General features: G+C 38.3%; 2 protein-coding genes and 1 long non-coding RNA gene across 9 annotated transcripts in view; 2 read left to right on the top strand and 1 right to left on the bottom strand.

Moving 5' to 3' along the window:
* The window catches only part of PLCG2 (phospholipase C gamma 2), a 72,296-nt gene extending 68,460 nt beyond the window's left edge, over positions 1-3,836 (top strand). For all 6 annotated transcript variants that reach the window (XM_068693218.1, XM_068693219.1, XM_068693217.1 and 3 more), the window contains one exon: positions 603-3,836. In XM_068693218.1, coding sequence (XP_068549319.1) covers positions 603-645 — 43 coding nt within the window. In that variant the 3' untranslated portion in view covers positions 646-3,836. The remainder of the gene's footprint in view (positions 1-602) is intronic.
* Positions 3,837-5,649: 1,813 nt separating this feature from the next.
* SDR42E1 (short chain dehydrogenase/reductase family 42E, member 1) lies at positions 5,650-8,510 on the bottom strand. Of its 2 annotated transcripts, XM_068693223.1 has the most exons (3): positions 8,355-8,510; positions 7,934-8,035; positions 5,650-7,365 (listed from the first exon to the last, which is right to left on the bottom strand). In XM_068693223.1, exons 1-3 carry the CDS (start codon positions 8,498-8,500, stop codon positions 6,261-6,263), a joined length of 1,353 nt encoding a protein of 450 aa, XP_068549324.1. In that variant the 5' UTR covers positions 8,501-8,510; the 3' UTR covers positions 5,650-6,260. The 2 variants fall into 2 exon arrangements, with proteins under 2 accessions (XP_068549324.1, XP_068549325.1); XM_068693224.1 differs by lacking the exon at positions 8,355-8,510 and having other exon boundaries at positions 5,650-7,360; positions 7,934-8,348.
* Positions 8,511-13,029: 4,519 nt separating this feature from the next.
* Positions 13,030-15,839, top strand: LOC137861954 (uncharacterized). Its single transcript, XR_011099946.1, has 3 exons — positions 13,030-13,237; positions 14,057-14,140; positions 14,350-15,839. It is a non-coding gene; the product is annotated as an uncharacterized lncRNA (long non-coding RNA).
* The last annotated feature ends 9,430 nt before the right edge of the window (positions 15,840-25,269 follow it).

The raw sequence follows: 25,269 nt of genomic DNA, 5'->3' as shown, positions 1-25,269 counted from the left end.
TGTGAGGTTATGTTCTTTTGCTTTCTAGGAGAAAAGCCTGGAAATACGCACAGCCAAATAGCCTGTATTGTCAAATAAACAAGCCACCTTACTCCTACAATATCGGAATTATGTCCTTGGCAGTGCTATTAACATATTAAATGTGTGGGAAGAAAGCACACTTCCAGACAGACAAACTGCAAAAGATGAAAGCAGGAGTTAGTTGTTAGAGCACAGAACTGTCAGTTAAGTGTCAGTGCACTATCCAAAGCTTAAGAGAAGGGTCTGTCTCCTTTGCTGCTACCTTTGCATTTTGAGGGAGACAGAAGCTTCTTGTACCAGTCAAGTACATCTTTTTTCCTTTCTGAGCTGATGGGATGGGAGGAAGACTTTTCTTTAAATATTTTTACCATTTTATGTGTGCTGAACAGCTGTGTGAATCACTGGCTTATTCACATTTATTGCAGGAAAAACAGTACTTGTTGCTGATACGTTACTCGCCATTTGTGTCTAAGTAAAATGAATGTAGTAAACTGTTCTCTTCTGAAAAATTCCTAGTAAACTTGACTTTTCATTCTTTTTTTCTTTTCTTTTTTTTTTTTTCTTTTTTATTTTCCCTTAAGATTAAAGGAGAAGAAAGTCAGTAACAGCAAATTCTACTCTTAAAGCAATCATTCTTTGATGGATGCTTTATGGAGCAATTCAGGAGGAGATATTAATTTATCCTGGTCATCCTACTCCATGCAGATCTCATCAAGCTGAATGAATAGAAGAGGAGGAGGAGAAAAGATGGGTTTCCTTAATAATTTCTTGTTATAAGAAAAACTGTTTAAATTCCTAATAATTTATATTCTGTACAAAGCATACCCTCTGTGCAGGCCAGACTTCTGTGTATTCAAGATTTTTAAAATTGGAGGGTGGGTAATTGCATAGACTTCACTTCTTATCAATACCTGAAGCACAAGTTTAAATCATCTACTGTATTTGTGTACACAGGCTGTAGATAAGACATTCATAACAATTTACATGCATGGAACCTCACCACTTTAACAACCTGGCTCCTTAAGATTAACTGGTAGTGAGTTTTTTAATTTATTAAATGCTGTAAAAGCACTTTTGCACCAGCATTTTTTTTAATGTATGTTACAGAAGATTGTACTTTCGATACTGTATAAAGTATTTTGGGCAGCTAATAGCTCATACTGTATTGTCTTGTTATAAGTTTTCTGTTCTCTTTTTGAGTACCAAATAATGTTCACTTTGTTGAAACTAAATATCCTCTGTGACTGTAGTTGTTTCTTCTTGAAAAGTTTAGAAAAGGAACAATGTGCGAACCTGTGTTTGCAGCCCCTCTGAATTTATATTCCTAACTTAAGGCACTGGAAGGAAAGGTTTTAATATATGTGGTAGGAAATACCTGTTTGCAGAATGGAAAGGTATTTCAAATCTGAAAAGCATTTGCTTTGGTATACTATCATTATATGCAAACCCTTTCAGCTGCTAATGTGCTTAGAAATGATTTTTTTAATGAACTGTCCATTTTTAATCTTGCAATCCTAGTTAGATGGTAGCATCAAATGATAGTGTTCTGTAAATGTGTAGACCATTTTCCCAAAATGTATCTAATCCAAGAATGATAGTATACACAGTCATTCTTACAGCGTTAATCAATTGAAGAGCATTGAGCTACAGATGAGAAAACTCGTTAGATTAGCAAGTGTGTTTTGTTGCAAGAGCAGAGTGAAAGTCCTTGAATGGCATATTTAAAACCAGTTGTCCTAATTTGAGATAGTACTATGTTACTACTATTGAATTCCTAGTTTCCTTCTGTCTACATGGGTGGAGTTTTACTATCTGCATGCATGAGTTTACCTTTCATGTGTGTGCACAGGAGTTATGTCTAAATGACTGCCTGAATCATAAAATGTTGCATACATCATGGTGTATTTCTGATCACAGAAAACCTGCTTGGTTTTGGGATTCATTGCCTGATGAAGCTGCCTCAGCAGTTCTCAGTTGCTCTTGCTCCTCATGCTATGAATTCTGTTGTTTCAAGATGCACTTAATTGATGCCATAGTGCATTCACCAGCGATGGTTTGAGGAACTCCTCTGAGGTTTTAGTTACTCTGAATAGAGTCTTGTCTCTTATCTTGAGATGAAAGTGCTGTAATAGTGTCCTACAGTGCGGTGGCTTCTGCAGATTTATTTTTTTTTCCTGGAGAAATTAATACCAATCAGTGAACTGGAAAAGAGAAGAGGATAAAGTTAAAGGTAATTCTAGGCTTCTTCCTGCCTGAAATCCCTTCAGTCCCCAGCTCTGCTTGGTCTTTTCAAAGATTAGATGGACGCCAAAGGAAAACAAACAAACAAAAAAAAGGGACAAAAAATAAATCATCAACTGTGGATTTTGAAGGTACAGCAGTAACTTAGACTGCTGTGTAAAGCTGTGCTTCTCTGCAGTATCCATGCGTGATGGGCTGACCGGTTGCTGTTGCTGGAAGGTGAGGACCTTTGGTGCGCACACATTTTGTAGCATGATCTGGGATGCATTTTGTTTTGTTACATGATTAGTCCCTGTGCTATATATTTCATTCAGCAGCCTGTATGTGTCTTGTTTAATGTTTCGAGAATGTTGTGTTGTCAGTATTGATCAGACAAGGGGGCCCAAAGCCCTGTTTGGAAGGTCCTGAAGCTCTTACTTCATTTGGGACTGGATCTGTAGGCAGCTGAATACCAGCTGGGCTTATACTGATTACAAAAAATAAGAGACTGTAAGATGCTCAGGCTGAGGGAGATCAAAACCTAGAGCTCCAGGTTGTTGTGAATTTATTTTTTTTAGCTCATTTCCAGAGCAGACATAGCCAGATTGCCCATGCGGGTCATTTGTCTTGACTACTTTCATTTTGCATGTTCCTGACACAGAACAGCCATTGTGTGATGAACGTATAAGTTCCTTGTGCTGCTGTTGTCCAAATGCTTAAGAAATAGCACCTTTTACAGTCCTTCAGAAAGTTGTGTGTATGTTATGTCACGTATGTAATGTCAAAAGTTACGAGGTGGTACTCAGTATTTATGAAAATCCATTTCATTTTACAGTAAGGCTTTTTTTTTTTTTTCCCCCTCTGAGTATAAACGCTAGGTTGTATTCAGAAAGAAAATACCGTGTTAGCTGTTTGGTTGATGTGTGAATTGGGCCAGGCTGTGTACTAACTCTTCTCTTGCATTGTGTTTTAACTCTGAAGCCCCACCTCTCAATTCTTTGTCAGGGCAGACTCTAGCAACTTTTTCACAGTTGCAGCTGTTTTAATATAAAACTAGGATTGAGTGTGTGTGCTAATTTTATAATCTAGAAGGGAAAACATTTATAATTTTTTGAAGTTAACAATATCTGTTGTATTGTTACATTCTTACAGAAACTATTTTAAATCCTTAAATTATTTTATTTTTAATAAATAATTTTTGATAGCGGTGATGTAAATGATGACAGATGCTTCTTCATTTAAGCATTGTTTATTGAATTTCATGACTTAAATCTCCAGCCATTTGAGTCGGTATGAGTGTGTTACTGAAAAGTGGTGTGTTAGAGTTATGGTGTGTTATGTTGGAGGTCGGAAGAACGGCATCTCTGTGTTTTTAAGATGAACTGACTTTGATTGCTTCCATAGAAGTCATCGTTGTTGCACTTCATCTGGATACAAACGAGCACTGCAGAAGGAAAAGGTCGAAGATCACATTTAACTTGCAACTCCTAACCGACCTTTTCCAGGCAGATACTAACTTTGGTTGTAGTGAGTATCAGATTTGTATCAACTCAAACAATAAAGCATAACCAAGGCAAAGATGAACTTTGTAGTAATTTGGAATGCATGTTCCCTTTCTGCTCACAAGGTCACCGTAATTGTATGGGTGTAAGTGTTGCTGGGGGCAGGCATGATGTCTTTAACATTTATTTATTTGTATCTTGGCAGTCTTGGGAAGAAAAAATTTATCAGTCTTTTATTAAAAAATGTATGCATGTTGAGTAGCAATCAATATGAGGTATCTGTAGCCTAAGCCATCTATGAGGCTGTTAGACGAGCCAAATGGTCATCTTCACCTATTCATTTGTGAAAATTGGTGTTCTTAAACTGTTCACTTAAAACATCAGCACCGTTCTTTTTACCTTCATTAAATAATGGTGAGGAGTAGCAAATTTTCAATTCTGCTTTTTCAGTTTTTAGGTGTTCTGGTAATTAAAGGAAAACAAATCATGGGGTGAAAGGAAAACAAACCATTGATGACAATTTTGAAACAGACACAAGTGAATTACCTTAGTTTACTCAGCTGCTCATCCAAAAGTAGTAAAAAACAAACAAACAAACAAAAAAACAAACAACAAAAACAGGAAGGAAGGGAGAGATTTCTCATTGAAAAATACTTGAAATAGAGCAGCTGTGACTGGCTTTGTATGTACATAACTCAAGCAATTTTAAACTCCTTAAGCCAGACGTTTCCTCTTTTCATTTTGGAAAGTAAAAGAGGAAGAGTATCCTTCACCTCTTCTGTAGTCTGGATTCTCCTTTTTTGTTTTTGTTTTGGTCTGGGATAACCATTGCCAAGCGCCCGCTTGTTTCTCTGAACTAGGCCTGATTTAGTACCCTGTGCTCAAGCATAAGTCATGGGCAGTTAGGACACAGTAACGCCTCTTACTCCGTTATCAATGAGAAGTTCTGTCCTTGACTCCAGGAAAATGAAGACCTTCATGTGTTTTGCTCAGCTTCTGCAGGAGGATTTGCTGCTTCAGTTTTGGTATTTGTGTTCGTGCTCCCCTCCCCAAGCAGAAGAAAATAGCAGAAGAAATTCCTCTGGGGCACAGGAGTTCTGTTCTACATCTTAAAAAGGTCTGCTTTTTACAAGAATCAGAACCACGATATTGGTATTTCATGCCATGCAACAGGCCTGTGCACTTTCTTGTACATTTTCTTTTGTCTATTGCTTCTGCTAGCATTAAAAATTCTTAATCTATTTCTGATAACATTGTGTCAAAACCAGGGTACTTGGAGGAGACAAACCAGGTGGTTTTCACTTGAAAAACAGGGCCTGCTAGGAAGGTAACAGCAGTCCAATGCTTTCATGAGATCACAACTACCTTTATTTTTCCATCTTTTAGTAAAGCAAGATTCTTCTTCCTGCAAACTATGATTATGTATATTAACAGCTTCTGGTAAGTGGCCCTTCTGCCATCAGCATGGTGGAACACTGAAATGCCATTGTCTTCAGTTGTCCTTCAAGTTAACTATTAAATTTTCTTTTATGGTATGCACAGTGGTGGAGGAATTAAGGAGGAAAAAGAAAACCAAACAGATTTCAAGTAAAACTAAGCATCTAATTACATCTAATATAAACTTCACAAAATCCTGACTTTCACTCTGCAGAGCGTTTATCATCCTGCTTCAAAGGTGACGTTCTCTTCAAATGCTATCAGGCGTTAAATAAATATTATTAAAGGCTAGAAAGACTTTATAAGCAATGGAACATGAGTGTGATCACTTATCTGATGTCCTTTATGTAATTTTTTTGTTTAACCATTCAGTAATGCTGGGAAAAACCATAGCTGTTTCTTATGAATGCACTTGTGGTAACTCATTTTAAACAGGAATATTGTAGTTTGAAATATATACAGAGCTGTGTTGCTTCAAGCACTTCGCTGTCATTTTATTAACAATTCAACATTTTCCAGAAGTGTCATTAGATATCAGAGTTTACTTAGAGAAGTACATCAGAATTTATTTTTTTTAAAAAAGCAAAACAACCCCCAAAACATTCATTTATTGTCTATCACTTAAACAGTTAATCAAGCAACTAAGGCAAATTCTTGGTCAGGCATATATACATCCAAGCTGGAAAGCAGAATTTGGTTTTGGAATGTGATCAAAGAGCAAGTTTATTCTCCTCTGGATCATGTAGCAGAAACTTGTTAGGAATAAAGGGGCAGAGTATAATATTGTTGGGGAGGAAGGGTCAGTCTAAGTGTACCACTGTAACAGACAAAAAAATGCTGTTTTTGCAGGAGTACCAAGCTTTGTCTTGTTAGTGATCTGATCAATTTCACTTTGAAGAGGAATTTTGTATAAAAATTACATCTTTTTTACTTAGCAGTTCCGTTCCTTAGGGCTAGAAATGTTAAAAATATTTACCTGAATAGCACCAATGTGTTTTTTTAATACCTGTCAACACTAACGAGTACTCAACATAAGTAAATTCTGTCCCCCATATTCCATAATGTTCAGTGTTTCATCTTTCAGTGTGAAAATGTAACTGCAGACGGAAACCATGCAACCACCACGGCAATCAACAAGAGCAATCCTCCATTCCTAACAACCTTCGTAATGGTATACTTTCTTGGCTTTGGTCCACAGCCCTGAGATTTAAACCACTCAACCACTTCATTCAGGCTGTATTTTTGAGGCTTATACCCCAGCTCTTTCCTGGCTTTCTCCATGCTAAAATAATGTGTGACACCGGTTTTGTAAACTTCTGTGCGGGTGAGGAGAGGCTGAAAATTATAAACATGACCTACAAGAAAATGAACTATTTCAGTAAGGAATGCAAAAAAATAGACAAGGGAGAGAGGAAGGCGGCAGGTTGGGAACTTATAACCCAGCCCTTCTACTAATGGTCGGAAAAATTCGAAGTTATTTACTGGCCTGCCATCTGAAATAAAATAGGCTTGGCCTGCAGCTATGTGCTTTTTGGTGGCTTTGAGGGCCTCAAAGGCAAGGATGTGAGCCTGAACAAGATTATCTACATGTACAAATTCTACTAAACTGAGAGGGTCTCCATAAACAAATTTAAACAGTCCCCTTTCAATGTAACTAACTATTCTTGGAAGATGTCTTTGCTCTCCTGGCCCATAGATGCCTGCTGGTCGGAGAGCACAAGTCCTTAATACACCTTTCTCATTTCCAAGCTCAGCACCGTTTGCCTCCAGCACCTTCATTTCAGCTAAAGATTTGGTCCGGGAGTAGTGATCTGGATGAAGGTGAAGAGGTAGATAAGGCAGAGATTCATCCCCATTTTCTATAATCTGGCCTCCAAATATCACATTATATGTACTTGTATAAACCAGACTTGACACTCCTGTGCTCTTGCAGGCCTGGATGACATTTTCTGTTCCTTTCACGTTAACATCTTCTATAAGTTTTCGGTTCAGCTGCTCCCTGCCAGACATTCCATAGGAAGCGATATGGAATACGCAGATTACATCTTTAAGAGCCTCTTCCACTTCAGACAGACAGCAGACATCCCCTCGCATAAACTTTATTCCCTCTGGCACTGGTTGAAGTGGCTTCGTGACATCAAAGAGAATCACATCCACTCCCATTTGGTATATGGCACAACCTAAACTAAAACAGGACAGAAAACACATGTTATATACATAACACAGTAATGCATGAAACATTTCACCTGGAGGAAAGAGAAGCCTATTAACTATTCTAATATATTTTTTTAATTTATTCTTTCCCTCTTTACTTAGAGGAAAAGAAAACAAAAGAAAAAACATAAAGTGGGAAACTACAATAAGGGAAAAAAACACAACACCACTAACTGGTGTTTTTAACTGCTTTTTGGAAGAACCCAGGCATTTCTCTCCTTCTGTTCCCTACATATTTTGAGGATAAAAATGTAAATTCCTGTTACAAAGTTGCCCAGACTGATTAAATATTGAGACTAACTGTCTTGTAATCATGTGGAAACAGAATAATGTATTTGCTTAAAACATTCAGAAGCAGTTTATGTTTGTTTGTTGAAAAACGAGACCCCAATAGGAACCATCAGGCGATGGGGTGAACCAGGTGAGGAAGCTCAAGCCCTAGATCCTGTAGGTTTCCTTTCACAGACGGATTCTGTTGCCTCACCAACAGCGCTCTATTACATTTATTCTTGTATGTAATAACTATTTAATGCACTAACCGGAAGCCAAAATAGCCACCTCCTCCAGTAATTAGGACCGTTTCCTTGGCAACATTTTCTGCCTCCATCCTCTTGCCTTTGGTGCTGTTGAAGGAAATCGATCTATAAAACACACAGTAAAAAAGCACGTTAAAACCAATCCGAGTTCTAACGTGTCTGGTTATTCCCAGCTATAGGTTGTGCTTTGATTCAGGCCCTTCCTTCCACCATCTGCCAGGCAAGGCGGAAACTGGCATTGCTCCCAAGCCAGCTTATAGCTGAAGCAGCGCTGCCTGTCGCGAAAACGCAGCGACTCCGCGGCTGGGAAGCTCCGGGGACGCCCTCAGCCTTTCCTCCCCGGCTTTCCGCGGCCGTTCCCTGCCCGTTTGCCCGCAGTGGTCGCTGCGGGTGAGGCCGGTCCCGGGCCCCGCCAGCCCCGTACCTCAGCCCCGGCCCCGGCCCCGCTCCGCGCCGCCTCCCCGCGGCGCCGCCGGGCTCCACGGGAAATGGAGTTCCCGCGCCGCGCCACAAAATGGCTGCCAAGAGCGCAGGGCCACCCGAGGGCGGTGGGCGTTGGGTTTGTGTCATGGTGTGCGCCGTGCTGTGTCAGTCTCTGCCCCCGCAGATACTTTTCTCCCTTCCTTCCCCAGCGATACTTGAGCAGAGCTTGGTGTTCACTGTGAGGTGCTTTAAGATGAGGAATCTCCAGTTATCTTTGAAGCCTGAGCCTTGTTGCGCTGTCACCTTCCACTGTTTATACTTGAAAATAAAAAGAGAACTAACTTTCTCTCTCCCTCATTTTTAATTGTTTTCTTTTAGTCCTGATGCTCTGAGTGTGCACAAAGTCTTTAGTTGCCTCTGTAGCTCAAAAACGAACCGTAATTGCAACCTCACCAGGAGCCCATTAATAAATGCTGGTTTCCATCACATGCCTACCACTGGAAATCTTAAAAAAAAATCATATATATATTTTTTGCCTGCTTAACCCAGTATCTTTCTGTGTACTGCTTGAGAGCCAAAACACAGCACCAGTTAGTCCAACTCCTCTCTGGCCGTGCTGCTACTGACAGTGGTGTGTAGATACCTCAGCCACTCTCGAACAGGTTGCGACCTTCAGGAGAGCTGTGTATTCACAATGTCCTGGGGCCATGAACCTGTTTGAGATGTGTCCTGCTTCTGGAACTCATTTTCACTGAAGTGTGTTAAAAGTACCTGGTGACAGAGCCTCCCCAGGCTTGCTTCACATTTTGGAAAGTGTAATGTAAGACCTTACAGTTATTTTTGGACGATGATTTCATTAGAGAACAAAACGTTGATACATAAATCTCTTTGTCCTCTAGAGCACACAGGTTCTCATTATTGTTATATTGTCATCAATCTGGAAGAACTTTATTTCTCATAGAGTTGAGTAAGAAATGGGACAGCTTGATGTCGTGCTAGTTATCCCAGATTCTCACGGTGCAATCTGTGCTGCACAAAGGCTAAATAATAACTAATACATGTAGTTGCTCTAACGTTCATCTATCACAAGCCTGTATTGTATAGCATGCTAACAGAAGAATGTTAATCTCATGGAGAGGCTGAAATGTTTTTGCTAGTGGGGAAGCAATGCGTAATGGTGACTGACTTCAACAGAATTGCTCCCGAGTTAAGCATCAGAAATCCAGTGCAAGCTGCCTACAAGAGAGAGCAGTAATAGGAAAACAACATAGAATTATTCTTTCAAAGTCTGTTTTGTAGTATTTTCCCTTTTTCTTTCAAAGCAGTGTGAGTCACCTGGGGAATGTCAAAAAGAACTCAAAAAGTGAATTCACTGTCAAAACTACTTAAAATATATGAGTTTCCATTTTGCAAAACCTTGAGAGAAGTAGACAAAATATGCTGTGTTTTATTTTGTTTGACGAATGGCAAGAATTAAAACTAAGCAGATTCTGAAAAGAATACTATGAGCACTAAATATATATATATATTTTTTTTAGCAATTGTTTTTTGCCAGTGAACCTCTGTGGCTCTTAAATAGCAATTTCAGGCATAGAGCAAATGACTTGCATGTCACACGCTTATCAGTTGTGGTCAGCCTGTGAACAACCTGACTATGCAGAAGTGCTGCATCTATGTAGATGTGTGGAGTGTCTGGCTTGGAGGGCATCCTTCAGTCATATCTGATGGTATAATTCCCTGTCTGCTGTCTGTAGGTGCAGAAGAGTGGGTCTTGAGGCAGCCTTGAATATAGCTTGCAGCCTTAAAATAGCTTGCAGTGTATTCATAAAGGCATAAGAATTCTAGCTCAGAAGCAATAATAAAAATCATTTATATATCCTTATATTAAATATGAGAATCCTGGAGCTATCTGAACTGTGTCTCTGACCTTGCTTTCCATGTTGTGTGGGTAAATCCTTGCATTTGAATAGGTTAACTTCAGTACGACAGTTTGTCTACTGGGCTTTGTGATATGTCTGTGCTGGACAGCTTGTAGGATTGAGACCTCTCTCTTCATCTACATTCTGCTTTTTCTTGTTTTCTGCCTAGTTATGTACAGTGAAAGAATTGTGTCAGATTATGTTATAATTAGTGTAAATATTATGAATATAAGAAAGCTGTGGTTAAGATATTGTAAAATTTAAACGACTATCATGATAATGAACTCATTTAATTATTTATTTATTAATTTACTTGGTCTTCAAAACATAGTAGGAAACAGTCATTCCTCACTTTACAGTGACAGATTTGACTTTAAAACTTGACACAGATCACATTTTGCACAATCTGTTTGTTCATGCTATCTCAATGATTTCCTATAAGACTCTGTTTTTCCCTAACATTTTAATGGACTTTCTGAATCTATCTTAAATTGTATATTACCATCAAATAAATAGAATTCCACTTCTACTTTTTGTATGATGGAATGCTTATCCAGCCTTTTTAACTTCTTTTTTTTTTTTTTTATTTTTTATATATTTTTTTTCCTAACCTGCAATGCTGGTCTCCACTACCGTTTTCACTTTAAAGAACTAGACATTTAGAGCTGGTGCCATGCTATAGCACATCTTGCATATATCCCAGCATGCAGAGAATCAAACTATGTTGCAGTCGATTGAAGAGATTGTATTGATATGTGCAATTACAGGCTAGGACAAGATATGTCAGGATAGAACCATTTGCAGTGTAAATAGGGTGTTATCTGCCATAACCTTAGATGAAATGAAGCTGAAATGGACTGCAAAGAACTCCTTAAATCAGCAACTACACAGAGCTAAATAAGCAGCTGTAGTGAGCCACATAAGGTGGAAAGCTTGAGTAATGAACTCATTTATTCTTCTTTTATTGTATGTTACTCCATCAGATTCTGTTTGAAACTTAAAATACTTAACCAGTAAAATTACTTTTGTCATCAAAATATAACATGCCAACAGTACCATCTCAGGAAGCAGTAGTATTTCATCTGTGGAAATAAACCTTAGTCTACTGTTTTTATATTACTAAATTGATTTCTTTTTGGTATTATTTAATTCTGCCTTTTTTTTTTTTTCGTTGAACCAATAGAGTGGGAGAGAAGTACAAGACTCAAAACTAGATCTAAACAAGCTGCATCGCAAGACGTGCAAAAACATTTGGTTAGAGCAGTACTAACAAGACTAAAACAACATCCGTGTCATGAGAAGAACAGGAGTAGAGAGAACAGGAATGTTCAAAATTAGGATTAAGCATTCTATTTAGATTAGAAAGGAATATTTTTAAAGGAGAGCAGGGTTATGAATAAAAATGCTAGTCTGAGTTCTTGGCTCAGATAGGGGTTTTCTGAGTGAACTTCAGAAAATTGATTTCTGTTCTCTAATGAAGCACTTTTTCACTGTGCTTGTTTCATTTGTGTTTCTGAAGCTCAAATTGGAGGTGCTATGCAAATATTGATAAAGCAAGAGACCCGTTGAATAGGGCTTCAAGAGTTTTGGAAAGTATGCAAGATAGACATTCAGAAAGGGTTATCAGTGACTTCTTAGGATATCTGTTCCCCATCAATATTGCTTGTGGAAAGTGCCATACTTTTGGAGATGTAGAGATGACAAGCCAAGTATTATAGTTTATTTTTCCTGTTCAAATAATAATAGAAAAACTTAGCCTATCTGTTCCACATGGAGAAAGGAAAAGGATTTCAACGCTAATGGCAGTCACCCTGAGAGAGGGTGCTGTTGTACCACAGCGTTGCTGTAGCACAAGTATCTGACATTGTTAATATCAGCGTTATATTTGGAGTCATGGTAACAGTCATTACAGCTTAATTACCATCTTGGTGTTTCATGCAGTGTATGTGTGCTGAATCAGGAAACAATAGGAAGACAGAAATCAACTTTCCCTCCGGACAGCTGTTCACAGATCAGAATGACATAACCTAGGCGGTCATGCCACGACTATCTTGAATTTTATAGCAGGGTTTCACTGTGGTCATCTTTAGTGCATCAGTTTATATATATATATATATATATATATATATATATATGAACAGTCATTATTATAAAAGATGATGAAAATGTCTTCGATTATTTTTGCAAGGATTCTTAAAGCATAGATGATTACCTTAGAATCCGATGAAATACCAGTGGTATTCATATAATTAAAATAGGTTACAAACATCAGTATTTAACAGTGCAAAAGCATGTTATCCAGTATCACTGAGGTGTCCCATAGGTAAAAGGCCAATTTTAGCCTATCCTGATCCTTTACTTCATGAATAATTTCTGTAATGCAAAGGAAGTACACAGGACTCTAAGGGCTGAAGTATTGAGCCCCTTTGTACCTGAAAAGATTATATGCTTTAGTGCATTAATAAATATCTGATGAAAAGGCTAGCAAAATATTCTTGAAAAGACTTTCACAGATGTTTTTGCTTTCAGAGTAAGAGAGGACAGGCTTTGGGATGAAATTCTGAATGTGTTTGATTCAGTCACTTAAAGCAAGTCTTCTCCTAAGTTAAATGGGCAACTCCTTTGGAACAGAATTATACACTTACGTTTCAGTAATTGTCTGATTAGTTTTCAAGTGTGATTCAAGTGCATCCAGCTGCCCTGATTTACCACACTGATAATGATGAATGGCTTCCCTGTTGTAGTAAATTCTAATTTAATTCCACTATCTGTAGGTTTGCAGAAGTTTTACCTACTTAGCTAGCAAAAACAAGATGTCAGTCTGCTATGAATCATTGACACTAATAATTGAACATCCAGCTGATGGTTGGAAATGTACTACTTTGATCATTTGGGGGATCTAAAGGATATTTCAGCTTCACAAGCAGCTAATCATGTGCTATACTGTATGTAGAACAAACTGGAGGTAAAATATGTTCTTTAATCTGTATCTTGTACTGTGTTAATTTCCTATCTGTGAATAACAAATCTGCAGGTATCAGTGCTGAGGATGAGAAGAGATGTGTCAGAAGGAACTCCAAAGCCTGAGTTTGTTCTAGCATTTCAGTAGGATTCTCAGGGGAAGCTGTATTTACTGAGGAAATGCTGTAGTACTTGGTGCTTTCGTTTTCATGATACTGTGTTCTAGGTCTAGGTAGTGGTCTTCCACTTCTCTGGCACTTCTAACAGCAGGACAGGCACTGGCATCAGAAATGATACTGCCCATTTTAGTTCTGTAATTACCTTGAAAACATTGCAAAAATTACATTATTTTGCAGAGGAATGATCAGGTAAGAAGTTGAACATCTAAGTAAAGTAAAGGAAAACAACTTCAAAAAAGGATGCAATCTCGTTTTTGCTTCAGCTGTATTTAAATTAGATAACCTCTGTAAGCATTACTTAATGGCAACTTGGTATTTACAATAACAGTTTTCTTATGCATCTGTGTGATTTATCTGTACCATGAAATTAATGATAGTATAATTCAGAATTCGTAAACGTTTTATCATGACCTGATATATTACTTCATTCTGAGCCAGTCCAAATTAAGTGGTTCTGGCACAAAGCCGTGCCTTTGAAATGGATTTGTTCAGAACCCAAAATTTTGAAGGTTGTAGACTCTGTCAAAACAAGGTAAATCCCCTTACTCTACAGTGGGGCACAGTTACTAAGATTTCAAAGACAAGCTAGTTATAAAATGAATTTATCTTGTTCAAAAGTCTTATTCGGACATGTTTTATCCTAGAATGGTAATGTGAAAGATATGTTCAAAGTGGGAACTATTCAACTGGGAGTGTGCAAGAGCTGTAACACTGTTATTTTCTGCAAGGTATTTTTGCTCTTAGTTTTCATTCCACTTAACAGAAATTGTGGGTGCAGCGTCTGGTTATAACTAATTTTGATTTTTTTTCTACTTTTGAGGGAAAAGCAAGACCTGAATACGCGTGGGATTGAAAGATATGATTTTCTGTTTGATTTTTGTAGCAAAGGAATTCTGACTGGGCTTTGTACTTAATGTATTTCTTCTTTGTCTTTCAGAGAGTATCCAGCCAGTTGAAACAGGATTTGTGCTGGTTGACAATGCTGGATTAATTCCAGGACATACATGAGCTTAATTTGTCATTCATTCTAGGAATGCATAAGAATAAAACATCAGATGCATTATGGACAAGTTGTATAAATTGAAATGTTCTTCTGAATGATGTAGAAGAATGACATGTTCTAGAAACTGGATGTTGTGTATAATGAAATTTTTGCCCATCTAATATGCAATCTTAAAGTTACAAAAAAAAATAGCAATAATAAAAAACTTTGTAAAGGAATTCTTTATACACTATCTGAACAAAACGTTATAGAGGAAAATTGCTTAATCAATTTACATTTTCAGCTTTAACAACTCACAATTCTTATTATCATAAGAATGTCTGTTTTAGCAGTCATCATTTTAACACTTTTAAAAGGAAGGCATTATCTAGTAAAATTCTTTTCCCAAGCTGTTACTGACATTGCCTTTAAAAATACTCTGGAAAATCTTGGGAAAGCAATTTGAATGACCAGAGAGAATCCCTTGAGTGCCATATGGTTAATGGAAAATCCAGAAGACTTCACTGTTTGTGTTTCTTGTGTAGTTTTGGTCCTGGCTCTTTTTCCTAACCTCATCAATTAAGGTAATCTGTGCTAGGAACAGGCATCAACTAAATCAGGCAGTTAACCACACATAAGTAGCACACACATTGTAACTTATCAGTCAGGATCATCTCACCTTCCGAGATGTTTTATCTGCTTATGGAGAAAATGCCTTCCATAACTGTAATTTAAAGAAAAACAACACAAAATGAGTCACAGTTTGTAAGTGTTAATAAGAATACATTATGCAGCCAAACTCTCCTTGTGTTGTGTTTGCAAAAAGACTACACTGCTTCTGCCGTTCCACATTTATTTTATTTTTTTGGCAGGGATGGCCTTCTCATTGTGTTCTAAAGTTTACTAACTTGGGAAAGAATTTCAAAGTTGGAATGGCCCTTTTGAAAGCAGGCTAGAAGCAATGCCCCCATTTAGATAGCAAATTTATTTCCCTTATTATCTCTGGTAAGATAAACATGACATAAAGCAGTCCAACCAGGACTGAATAAGGAGGCAGGCCTCCAATGCGTGTAGACTGTGCTTTAAGAAAGCGTCTCTGCTGCCACTGAATCCAGTTTTTATATGTAATCTTTGTGCAAAATCACATCATTTGTGTGTTCCATACTTTGTACTTCTTAAAACTAGAATTATTAGATTATTGGAGTTATTAGATTTCTTTAACAAGTTACCCACTGGTTGCTTCTGGCCATAATAGCTGAAGTTAATGTCATGGCCTTATATCTTGGGATGAAGGTGCTATGGAGTATGAACTTTTATTTTCCTCTTTTGTGGAGTGAAAAGAGTACAAAAATTATGGCTAAAGTAAACCTATGTATGTAAATACTATAGAATATACTTCATGCATAGTGGCTATAGCCCACTTAGCACATCATGCTGGAGGGCTGCAAAACAGCACTCTTAAGAAAGTTTGAAATAAAAAAAATATATATTTTTTCCCTCTGTTGCATGTATTCTGTGGCTGCACTTGCAGCCTTTGAGCTGTGATTTTCATATTGCAGTTACACTTCCTGAAGCTGCTTGGTGATGGAGCTATTCAGTTTTAGTAGATGAGCTGTACTCTTGCAGGTGACATACTAAATGTAATGTAAGTCTTTAATACCATTCAGATCAGGCTTCATCTTCTTTCATTATAATTCATCATCTTTCATTATAAATACTGATTTTATAAAAGCTTTACATGTTCTCTGGCATTTTAGTAAAATGGAACTTTGTGCAGAGAGACTTTGTAACAACATGACACAAAAGCATATAATTGCATTCATAAGAATGGATGAAAATAATTGTTTCAAATTCTTTCCTTTTTATTACAAGTCTTTGTATTTTTCTCTTATCTTTCTGGCTAGCATTACTGTAAACGTGTACTCTGATTTTAATAGACAATATGTAGAGCAGAGCCCCGTTGTTCAGATGTGTTATTGTACAGTCCTGGGCTATGGTTTAGCCTTGGCTTGCTTCATAAAAACTGTTTTTCTTCACTAGTATCTGTCCCTTTACACATGTGTGTCTTTATTGTCTACACTTCTCTCGGCTTCAGCAGAGAGATGCTAACACCCTCTTCTGATGAGTCTGCAATTCCAGTCTCCACTGCCCACTTCTTATTTTTTTCAGCTTCCTACTTTTGCTTATGTTTCTGTCATTTTCCAGAGAAACCCTGTGTAAGCATCTACAGTGTGATTCACTGCTGACCTTAAAATTCTGTTATGATGTCTATAAAACATTATTTGATGCTCTTTAGATTACTTGTAATCAAGAGCCTGTCAAGTTGATCACTACTGACTCAATCTATTCTTCGGTGTCTGTGCCCAACACCTGCACTTTCCTGTGAATTTAGCTGGTAACATTTGGGGTGAAGAAACTGTCCTTTTCACTTCCTACTTGTATTGCTTCTAGCACAAAGGGAGCAGCTCTGTGGTTAGGCTATCTGGCTGCCACGTAGCAGTTACTAAACGGAGAACTGGGAAATGTCACAGGAGAAATTAAAGGGAAGGCATTCTAGCAGCAGGGTGCAGGACTGAGCACCATGATATTGAAGGTTTAATCTATGATTTTTTGACTAATTAGGGAATGACCTTTCTTTGCCTCTGTTCATTCATGTGTACAGTGGGAACAATAATTCTATCTTGCCTTGTAGAACATTTATGATAGTTAAGTGCTCAAATGTTCCTAAGGGAAAGAAGCACCATTTAAAGAGAGATCATGCCAGCATAGTTTTTTCTTCAAAATAACTCTTTTCTGTCTATTTTCTGCTGTAGAGTCTGATGTCTAGAGGTGTAAAGGTTATCTAATACTTGCCCACTTTTCCAAGTACAGGTGGGTGCCAAATTTGCCAGTTTGAATACATCTGTGGGGATGGATGAGCCAGTTATCACTAATTAGACACATGGAACCAAAATTATCTTCCTAATTACGCAAATAGATTCCATGTGCAGAAGTTGGCTCCTGAAGTTCTGCCAGTATCTGCTCATTTCTATCAGTACTTCCATTGGTCTAGTTTTCCTGACTACTTTGAAAGCACATTTCTTTTCTCCTTTCCAAAGACATGTAGTGGTGTTCTCTGGAACAGTCTCTCCTTGTTTTGTACAACTCGTTTTCAAACTACGGTGTTTAATCAACAGTAAGAGTAATCAACTCTTGCCACTAGATAAAAAGATAAGAACTTTTACACTTTTTTATGATACTGGAATTCTAATTTAATATCACCAAAATAGATTTGATCTGAGTTTTTACTTTATTTAAAAATAAGATAAAAACCCAATTTAAGGGAAGCAAAAATTGCTCCTAGGCTGGCACTTTTAAATTCTGGTTTTAGCCCATAGATTTTATCATAAAGTTAAATTGAAAAACCAGAATATTTAACAAGTAACATAAAATCCTTAAGAATTGGAGGTGCTCTCCTCTTTAAAATGTTATAACTCAGAAAAAGGGAAATTGAAAACACATATGAGCTCATTATTAATAGTAATCGAGATCTAAAAGCTGCCTTTGATATTTGTGCTCGCCCCCTTAAAGTTAATAGAAACCATCTCATATGTCTGAGAACTTCCTTAAAAACTTATCTGGAACAGTTATTGGGTGTGAGCTATCTAATTATATTCCAGCTTGTTAGAATATAAATTCTCTAAATGGAAACACCTTTAGGTTCTTCATGTTCAAAATACCGTCCACAACTTTACAGATTTTTTGCCCTTCAGTCAGTAGTGAAAATGTGGCTCAGCAGGGAGTAAAAGTGGTGGCCTTCTGGGGGCGATTTGCATCCTGTGCTTCAGTTCTGTTCCCAGGGACATTTGTTCAGCTGCAGAGGTGACATCCTGAGCTGCAGCAAATTAAAAAAATATACTTTGTCATGGAAAACAGGTTCTCCTAACACTGCTGTCATCGTGATAGGTCAACAGTGTGGGCTATAGATAGCTGTTAATTTTAATAATTGTATCCAGAATCTGATACATATATATATAAATAAATATATATATATAAAAATCCAGGGACAAGATACAGAACCTGTATGCCATCTGACATTTTTGACAAGCTCTCCAGAATTAATTGGTCTAGGAGCTACTGTGCTCAGCTTAATTATGGAAAGGCTGCATCTGTGTTCAAAGCTGTTGAGTGAGAAAGAAGAAAGTAAAAATGTCCACTAGGTTTGATTGACTGCTTTCAGTCTGATGAATAAAGACAGATGGTTACTAGTTATTTTTCCTTAATGGATTTTGGAGCTCCATTTGGTGGATGAATTAAAGTTATAGGTCCCAAATCTGCCTTTGAAGCTACATGTGCATAGCCCTTAGTGACTCAGGCAAAGTGTGCATGTGCTCATCCATGAGAGAGGCTTGCCCCAGGGCTGTCGTGTACATTGTTAAAAAGCACTTTTGAAATAAAAATTAAAAGCCAAGTGACAGTTTACAGTATTAATAAAACAAATTACAAAGTAAGCACAGCTCAGGAAGGAATCCCCTGCAAGAGATGATTTGTTTAAAGTATGTGTGTGTACTTATTCCCATGGAATCTGTGCCCATTTGGGTCTGACTGCACCTGGGGCTTGGAAATATTTTAATATTGATTACAAAATGTGTAAAAGTTCATAGAAGTTGCACTTGAAAATTGTTTCACCTAGAAATTGAAGTAAATAGTTTTATGGTGTGTGTTCATTTTTACAAATCTATCGGCATGTAGATGTCTCAAATTGAGGTGGAGAGGGGCTTTACAACAGGTCTAATTCTGCAGGTATGTTTATGTGTATGAACATTTATGTCAGTTACTTGAGCATGGTAGCTATGTTTATATTTAAGAATGCACATAAGTGTCTGTGGGCTCTGGCTGTCAGGAAATGTTTAGACCTAGTGAGTACTTGGATGCTTGTTCAGGAAGCTATTTGATCATCTATCTAATTTTATATGTGTGAATAGTCACAGTGATTTTAATGGGATTAGAGATTACATCTAGATAATTTTTGAGTCAGGGGTTAAGGTTACTGCATAATATAAAATGTCTAAGATAGACAATATAATAAAGGGAAACAAAACAACAACAAATTACACTGAGTATACAGGCTTTCCATAGTCAGCCGCTTGCTGAAGGAAAAAAAACAATTTAACTGAAATGGTACCTGCCATAGCACCATCAACCCCCTCACAGATCCTGAAAATGACCTTGAGATGTCACCTCGTTTGCCCCCCCTGCTCCATGGGAGGATCATCCATCCCTGAGTCACTCCTGACAGAAAGCTGGTTTTGTCAGCAGCTCTCAAATGAGATTGCAGCAGTTTGCCAGCAGCACAGGCATTGCCGAAAAGCCGCGGGGATGCCCTTCGGATCAACTGCATTGAAGGAGAAATTGGTGACATTTAGTACGCAGCAAACACATCCAATCAAAGCAGTAATGTAAGTCATTGATTAAACACAGACTGAGGTCGTGATTCCTCAACAGGAAAAATACATGGCTTCACGTTTCAAAAACGAGGGACTCGTCCTTCAAGCGGCAGAAAACAGAATGCATTTAGGGCAGGTGACACTCTGTCATGGCTGATCACTTAATGCTTTTTGAATCATCTTTCATTTTTCATCTCATTTCATTTCAGTTTGCATTTCAAAGACTAGCTGATAAGACTGTGAGGAAAATCTAAAAATGTGTTAATCCCTTTTTAGGAGGGGGGAGATGTTTTTAGGAGTTTGCAGATGGAAGGGAAGGTGCACCAGACGTGTGCATATTTAATAACCCACCTGACAATTGAGACTTGCTACCACTCCTTTCCTTTCATCCCCTTCACAGAATCCATGCTCAGAACACAATAACTTGAGGGTACAAACAAGAATGGTTTATTCATAATGTTGTCACTATCTACTATGAATGGCAAGTTGTGTTGGTGATGTAGTAAATCCCCCTGCTTTGTGGGGACTCTTTTCTGGGGGGGGGGGGGGGGGGGCAGGGGAAGGAGGAGGTGTAGAAAGGAGTGCTGATAGACTTGGAGTTGAAGATCTTTTTTTGTCAAAATCTTGCGTTGGACAATGTTGGTCCATGCCTGGATTACCCTTAAAGGTATGATAAAACGCATGAAGCACAGATATGTTTATGCTAGCTGTAAGTTAAATTTGGTTAGATCTCTATAAGGGTGTTATAGGGCCCAGATTGCAATGGAAACTAATTGTCTACAATGAGTACCTGAAGGCCCTGATCAGCTGGGATTGCTGAAGTCTGCATCTCCATCACTAACATTACCTGTCTTAGCTACTCAATTTGTCTACGCATGCTTTAATCAGACTTCTGATTAGTACATATGCCTAATTTTCTGTGTGCCTTCCTTTTCACATCGCTAATTATGAGTTTAACTATGACAAAAATTGCATGACTTTTGCATGGATAATACCCAAATGTTTGAAAGTGTTTTGTCATCCACTATTGAAAATTATTGAAAAAAGGTTGGATGTATAACAGAATTTTCTCCACACATGCCATTGTTTGGAGACATTCAGGAGGAAACGTTACAGAAAAGATGCAAGAAGTATTTTTGGCTGATGTGGATAAGGTCTGTTTGACCTATGGTTATGAAACCATCTAGAAGAAAGGCATGGAAAATTGTTGTTGCATTTCAGAAAGCATCACCAAAGAAATGAGCAGACTGTGGGCTAGGAAATTGTGGAAATCCTTTGCATTCTGGGAACACAGATGCTTCCATTAACTTCAGAGAGGCAGTGCTGAAGGAAAGGGAAGGTAACAGAGTTGATATAATAAAAATCTTGCTGGAAAAACAAATTAATTTTCCATCCCAGACTATAGCTTACATCTTTATTGTACTGAGGTACGACTGTGCTATGCTCAGTACAAGGCAGGGCTGGAATTGTACTCTCAGTGTACCAAAGAAGATTTTAAGGAAGAGTCTGTTTCTGTCAGAGAAGTGGGTTAAGATAAACTGCTACCTTTTCTTCTCTAACACCAGTGGTTCTATGAAAGCTGTTTTGTGTCAGTGGATGACAGAAGAAAGGCAGACAAATGTAATTTCTCATGAGGATAACATAAAGACGATTCCTGGCTAACTTCCTGAAGAGTACCTAATTGCCTTTTTATTTTTTTTTTTTTTTTTTTGATTCCATCCTCTTTTTGGAAGATAGTGACAATTAGGTTGATAAAAAAATGACTTATTTTGGAAAGAGTGCAATCCACTTTCAACTGTTCCTGAAAGAAACAGAAGAAAACATCCCTTGCAAATACAGAGAGGATTGCTCATAATCTTAATTATTTCTCTAATTTAAGATGTTTTGTCTATTGCAGAAAATTTAAAAAGGGTGATTAGAGTTCATGTAAATAGCAAGTCAGCACTTACAGCCCAAGGGTTCATTTCATATGGCACGTTATTACAAGACCTAGTCCACAGGTATAGCTGCTGCAGGCATTGAATTCACATGAGAAATGAAGACTGCAATTATTTCTCTTGAGGGTCTTATAACTAAGGTGTGCATTGTATGAGTACCTGCCAAAAGGATTTATAGGTCCAATTTGACCATGGGTACAAGTTCCTTGATTCCAAGGTTCTAACACTTGAGAAAGTAACAGGAGATTTAGCTGAGGAACTTATTATAATTATTCTTAGTATTATTATCATTATTAGCTTTTATTAGAATTGAATATTGAGAAATAGTGAGCTGCAACTCTTTCTTCACTGCCAAGTGATCTTCAGGAACTACTGTTTATCTCTGAATTCCTGGTCTTTACAATTACTCTATTTCTAAAGACAAAATCTCCAATAACTTAGAGGTAAATACATATTTTATACTTTTCCTCGATAGATACATACTTTGTTCTACAAGAATTATTTTCGCTAAGTGTCTATTAATGAAGTAGTTTGACAATAGAGAAGAGGTTAGATGTAATTTTCAGCTGCACATAACCCTTTTTTTTGCACTTATTCAGTACATGTCTGTGTTTTCAGAGACCTTAATTCACAAAGGTACTTGGCTACATTCCTAGCTTTAGGCAGATGAATAGTTTTGCTGTCTTTACTGGGACAATTCATGTGCTGCAAGTTGAGTGCATGAATAGATAAATTGCTGAAGGCAAAGGATTATCTCAACCTTTGTATAGGAGTTCAGTGGTATTTGTAAGTGCAAAGTCTGTTTGCCCAAATGAGTTTTGTGTTTGCAAGGTCAATAACATCTGCATCCAGGGCGTAAAGCCTGACAAGTGCTAGTGTAGCCATTAAGTCCACCAAAATCCAAATGTTCGAAGATATGTACTCAGAAACTGTAGTCAAAGTAAATAATTTCATATTTTTGCTACTTATATATGTATTTACTTCTGAGAAACACTTTCCTATCTTGCTTAATGATTCATTTGGTGAAACAAATTCCAGTCTATTTTCTGCTGAAATTATGTTTTCCAGGAAAAACCTTGCAGCCAAAAACCAGCCCACAGAACTTGAAACGCAGTTCCCTTACTTACAAAGGCACACGAAGCACGGTCTCTCAGGAGCAGCAGTCATTGAATTGCACAGCTGAAACACAAAAAGGCTGCATCAGCAAACAAAACAGAGCAAAATGGAAAACTGAAGGGCTCTGTGTGAACTTCCAGCCTGATCTGAAAGACAATTCTGTGACTGGCAGAGAGAAAGGAAACAGAGACTGGGCAGAGATGCTTGCAGACAATGTAATTTATGTTGCAGCTGGGACAGAAAAATATCAACAGAAAACAAATATTGGATGAGGCACGTGGTACCTCTGGGTGAAGGGAAAGTGCTGAAAGGAGAAATGTTGATGAATGCATTACTGGAAAGTACAAAGGAAGCACATGAGAAACGTCCAAAGAAATGACAATCGATGCAAGAAAAGGTTACAGGGACATGAAGACCTCATCGTCGAGCTGAAAGCTGCTGCTATGCTTGATAGCCATGGAGGCATAAACCAAAACCCAACAGGAACACTTCTGAACCAGAAATGGAGCCATGCAAAGCAAAGACAGAAGAATGCTCATTACTAGGCTAGAACAGAAAAAATGCTCAGTGGTGCACTTCAAAGAAGTCACGGACGGGACCAACTTGACCACATTTCAGAGGAATATGTGAATCCAAGTATAGGCTTGCAATGATGAAGATCTCACAAACTGGAGAGGTGTCTTTTTTCTGTCCTAGGGAAAGTCTTCTGAATACAACAGGGTGAAAGATGCCATAATTGTAGGGTTCAGTGAAAAACAAGCTGGATTCGGACTCAAGAAATTCTGTAGATACTGGCAATTCATGTTGCATCTTATTTTGCCATTGTTTTAATTGACCTTCAAAGGTTATCATAACTGCATGGCAGGACAGTTCATCCAGCAGGCTGGTCTGAATCATTCCTCTTCTGCTGTTTGTCATGACTATGGAAGCAGTGTTTAGACTGCAGTATAGAATATGTAGATTGCCAGGGTGTAAAGAGACAAGACACTGAGTTATTGTCTGATGGTTTGGAAAAGCTGGGAAGGAAGACAAATATCCTGGCAAAGGAAGAAGGTCAAGCTTAGCTCAAAATTAATTAGCCCAAATCCATCCTTCTTGTAACTCAGACCTTTTATTGAAGGAACATCCTGATAATTTGGAGCAGCCCCATGTTTGCCAGCAGAACTATCAAGAAAGAGGAGAGATAAGGATGAATATTCACAGCGTGAGTAGGCACGGCCCAGAGAAATAGAAAAGAATGTAAGCTCAGTTGCAGGCTTGTGCTAATGTACAGCGGTGAGGACTGGAGACATACCGAAGTGGAGGAGAGGAGAGTGGATGCTTTCTTAAGATGGATGGTGGGCACGGGATGATAAAACTTATCTCATTGCAAAATTGTACTGAGAAATCCTCAAGCAGCAATCTGTCTCTGCTGGTGTTGGAGGACGTGCTGAGCGTACATGAGGTGGTTACTCCAAGTTAGCGTTTTTTAGCCATTTGTAGATCGTGCCCTCCTTTCCACTAGCAGCCCATTTCACGGTGTATATTCACATGTAATTTTATTCACATGCTGCAGGCTGAGCACATGGTAAGCCTCTCATTAAAAGCTGCCCCCAAGCCTTCAGTGCTTATATTTAGTATTCAATATATAAATTCAGCACAAATTCAGACACAGAGCAGCCTGCACCAGCCCTTCCCATGGCTGCCCTGCACATTGGTGGACACAGACGGGTGTTGTGTCAGCACATGGCACCAGGTGCATGTACAGTCTACATGTGGCATCCTTGGCAGTCCACACATCCTTGCCCTCCAGCCGGGAGTATGTGTGTGTGGGTGCACATATGCATTTCACTGGGGGACTTGGCAGGGGTGCATGGGGCAGAGGAGAAGGCTCAAATAGGGACCAAAATGTGGGGATGAGGACTGGTGTCCCTGTGGGCTGATGGGACCTATGGCGAGGGTGGGCTGTAGATGGTCACTCCTGCCCCTTTTCCCACTATCCACAACCTCCAGCTCACTGTGTCCTCCTCTGTGAGAGCTGATGCTTTAAATGCCAACACATCTGTGACCATCTCAATCATGCAGTAAAGACCAAACAGTGAGAGAAAGCAAAATTCTCCAAGGAAATCTTCACAAAGATGCTTTAGCAGAGGGCAGGGTATAAGTGACCTCAGGAGCATCACGCAAATAAAAGCAGAAGCAGTAAACGGCAAAAACGAGAGGAAATAGTTTGCACTTTTTGTGCTAGTGTTGCTGCAAGGGAAGGGATGAACGAATGTTCCCGGCGTAGTGAGTGACAAGCAGACCTCTGGGGTAATGTGCCTTTAAGAAAGTGACCTCACCTCTAATGTAAACGACATATAGAGGTATGTAAACATTTTTACTGGCTGTAAAAATTCAGAGTCAACAGATTTACC

Source organism: Anas acuta, chromosome 10 (assembly GCF_963932015.1).
Source record: "Anas acuta chromosome 10, bAnaAcu1.1, whole genome shotgun sequence".
Taxonomy (NCBI): domain Eukaryota; kingdom Metazoa; phylum Chordata; class Aves; order Anseriformes; family Anatidae; genus Anas; species Anas acuta.
This window is presented reverse-complemented; position numbering and strand designations above follow the sequence as displayed.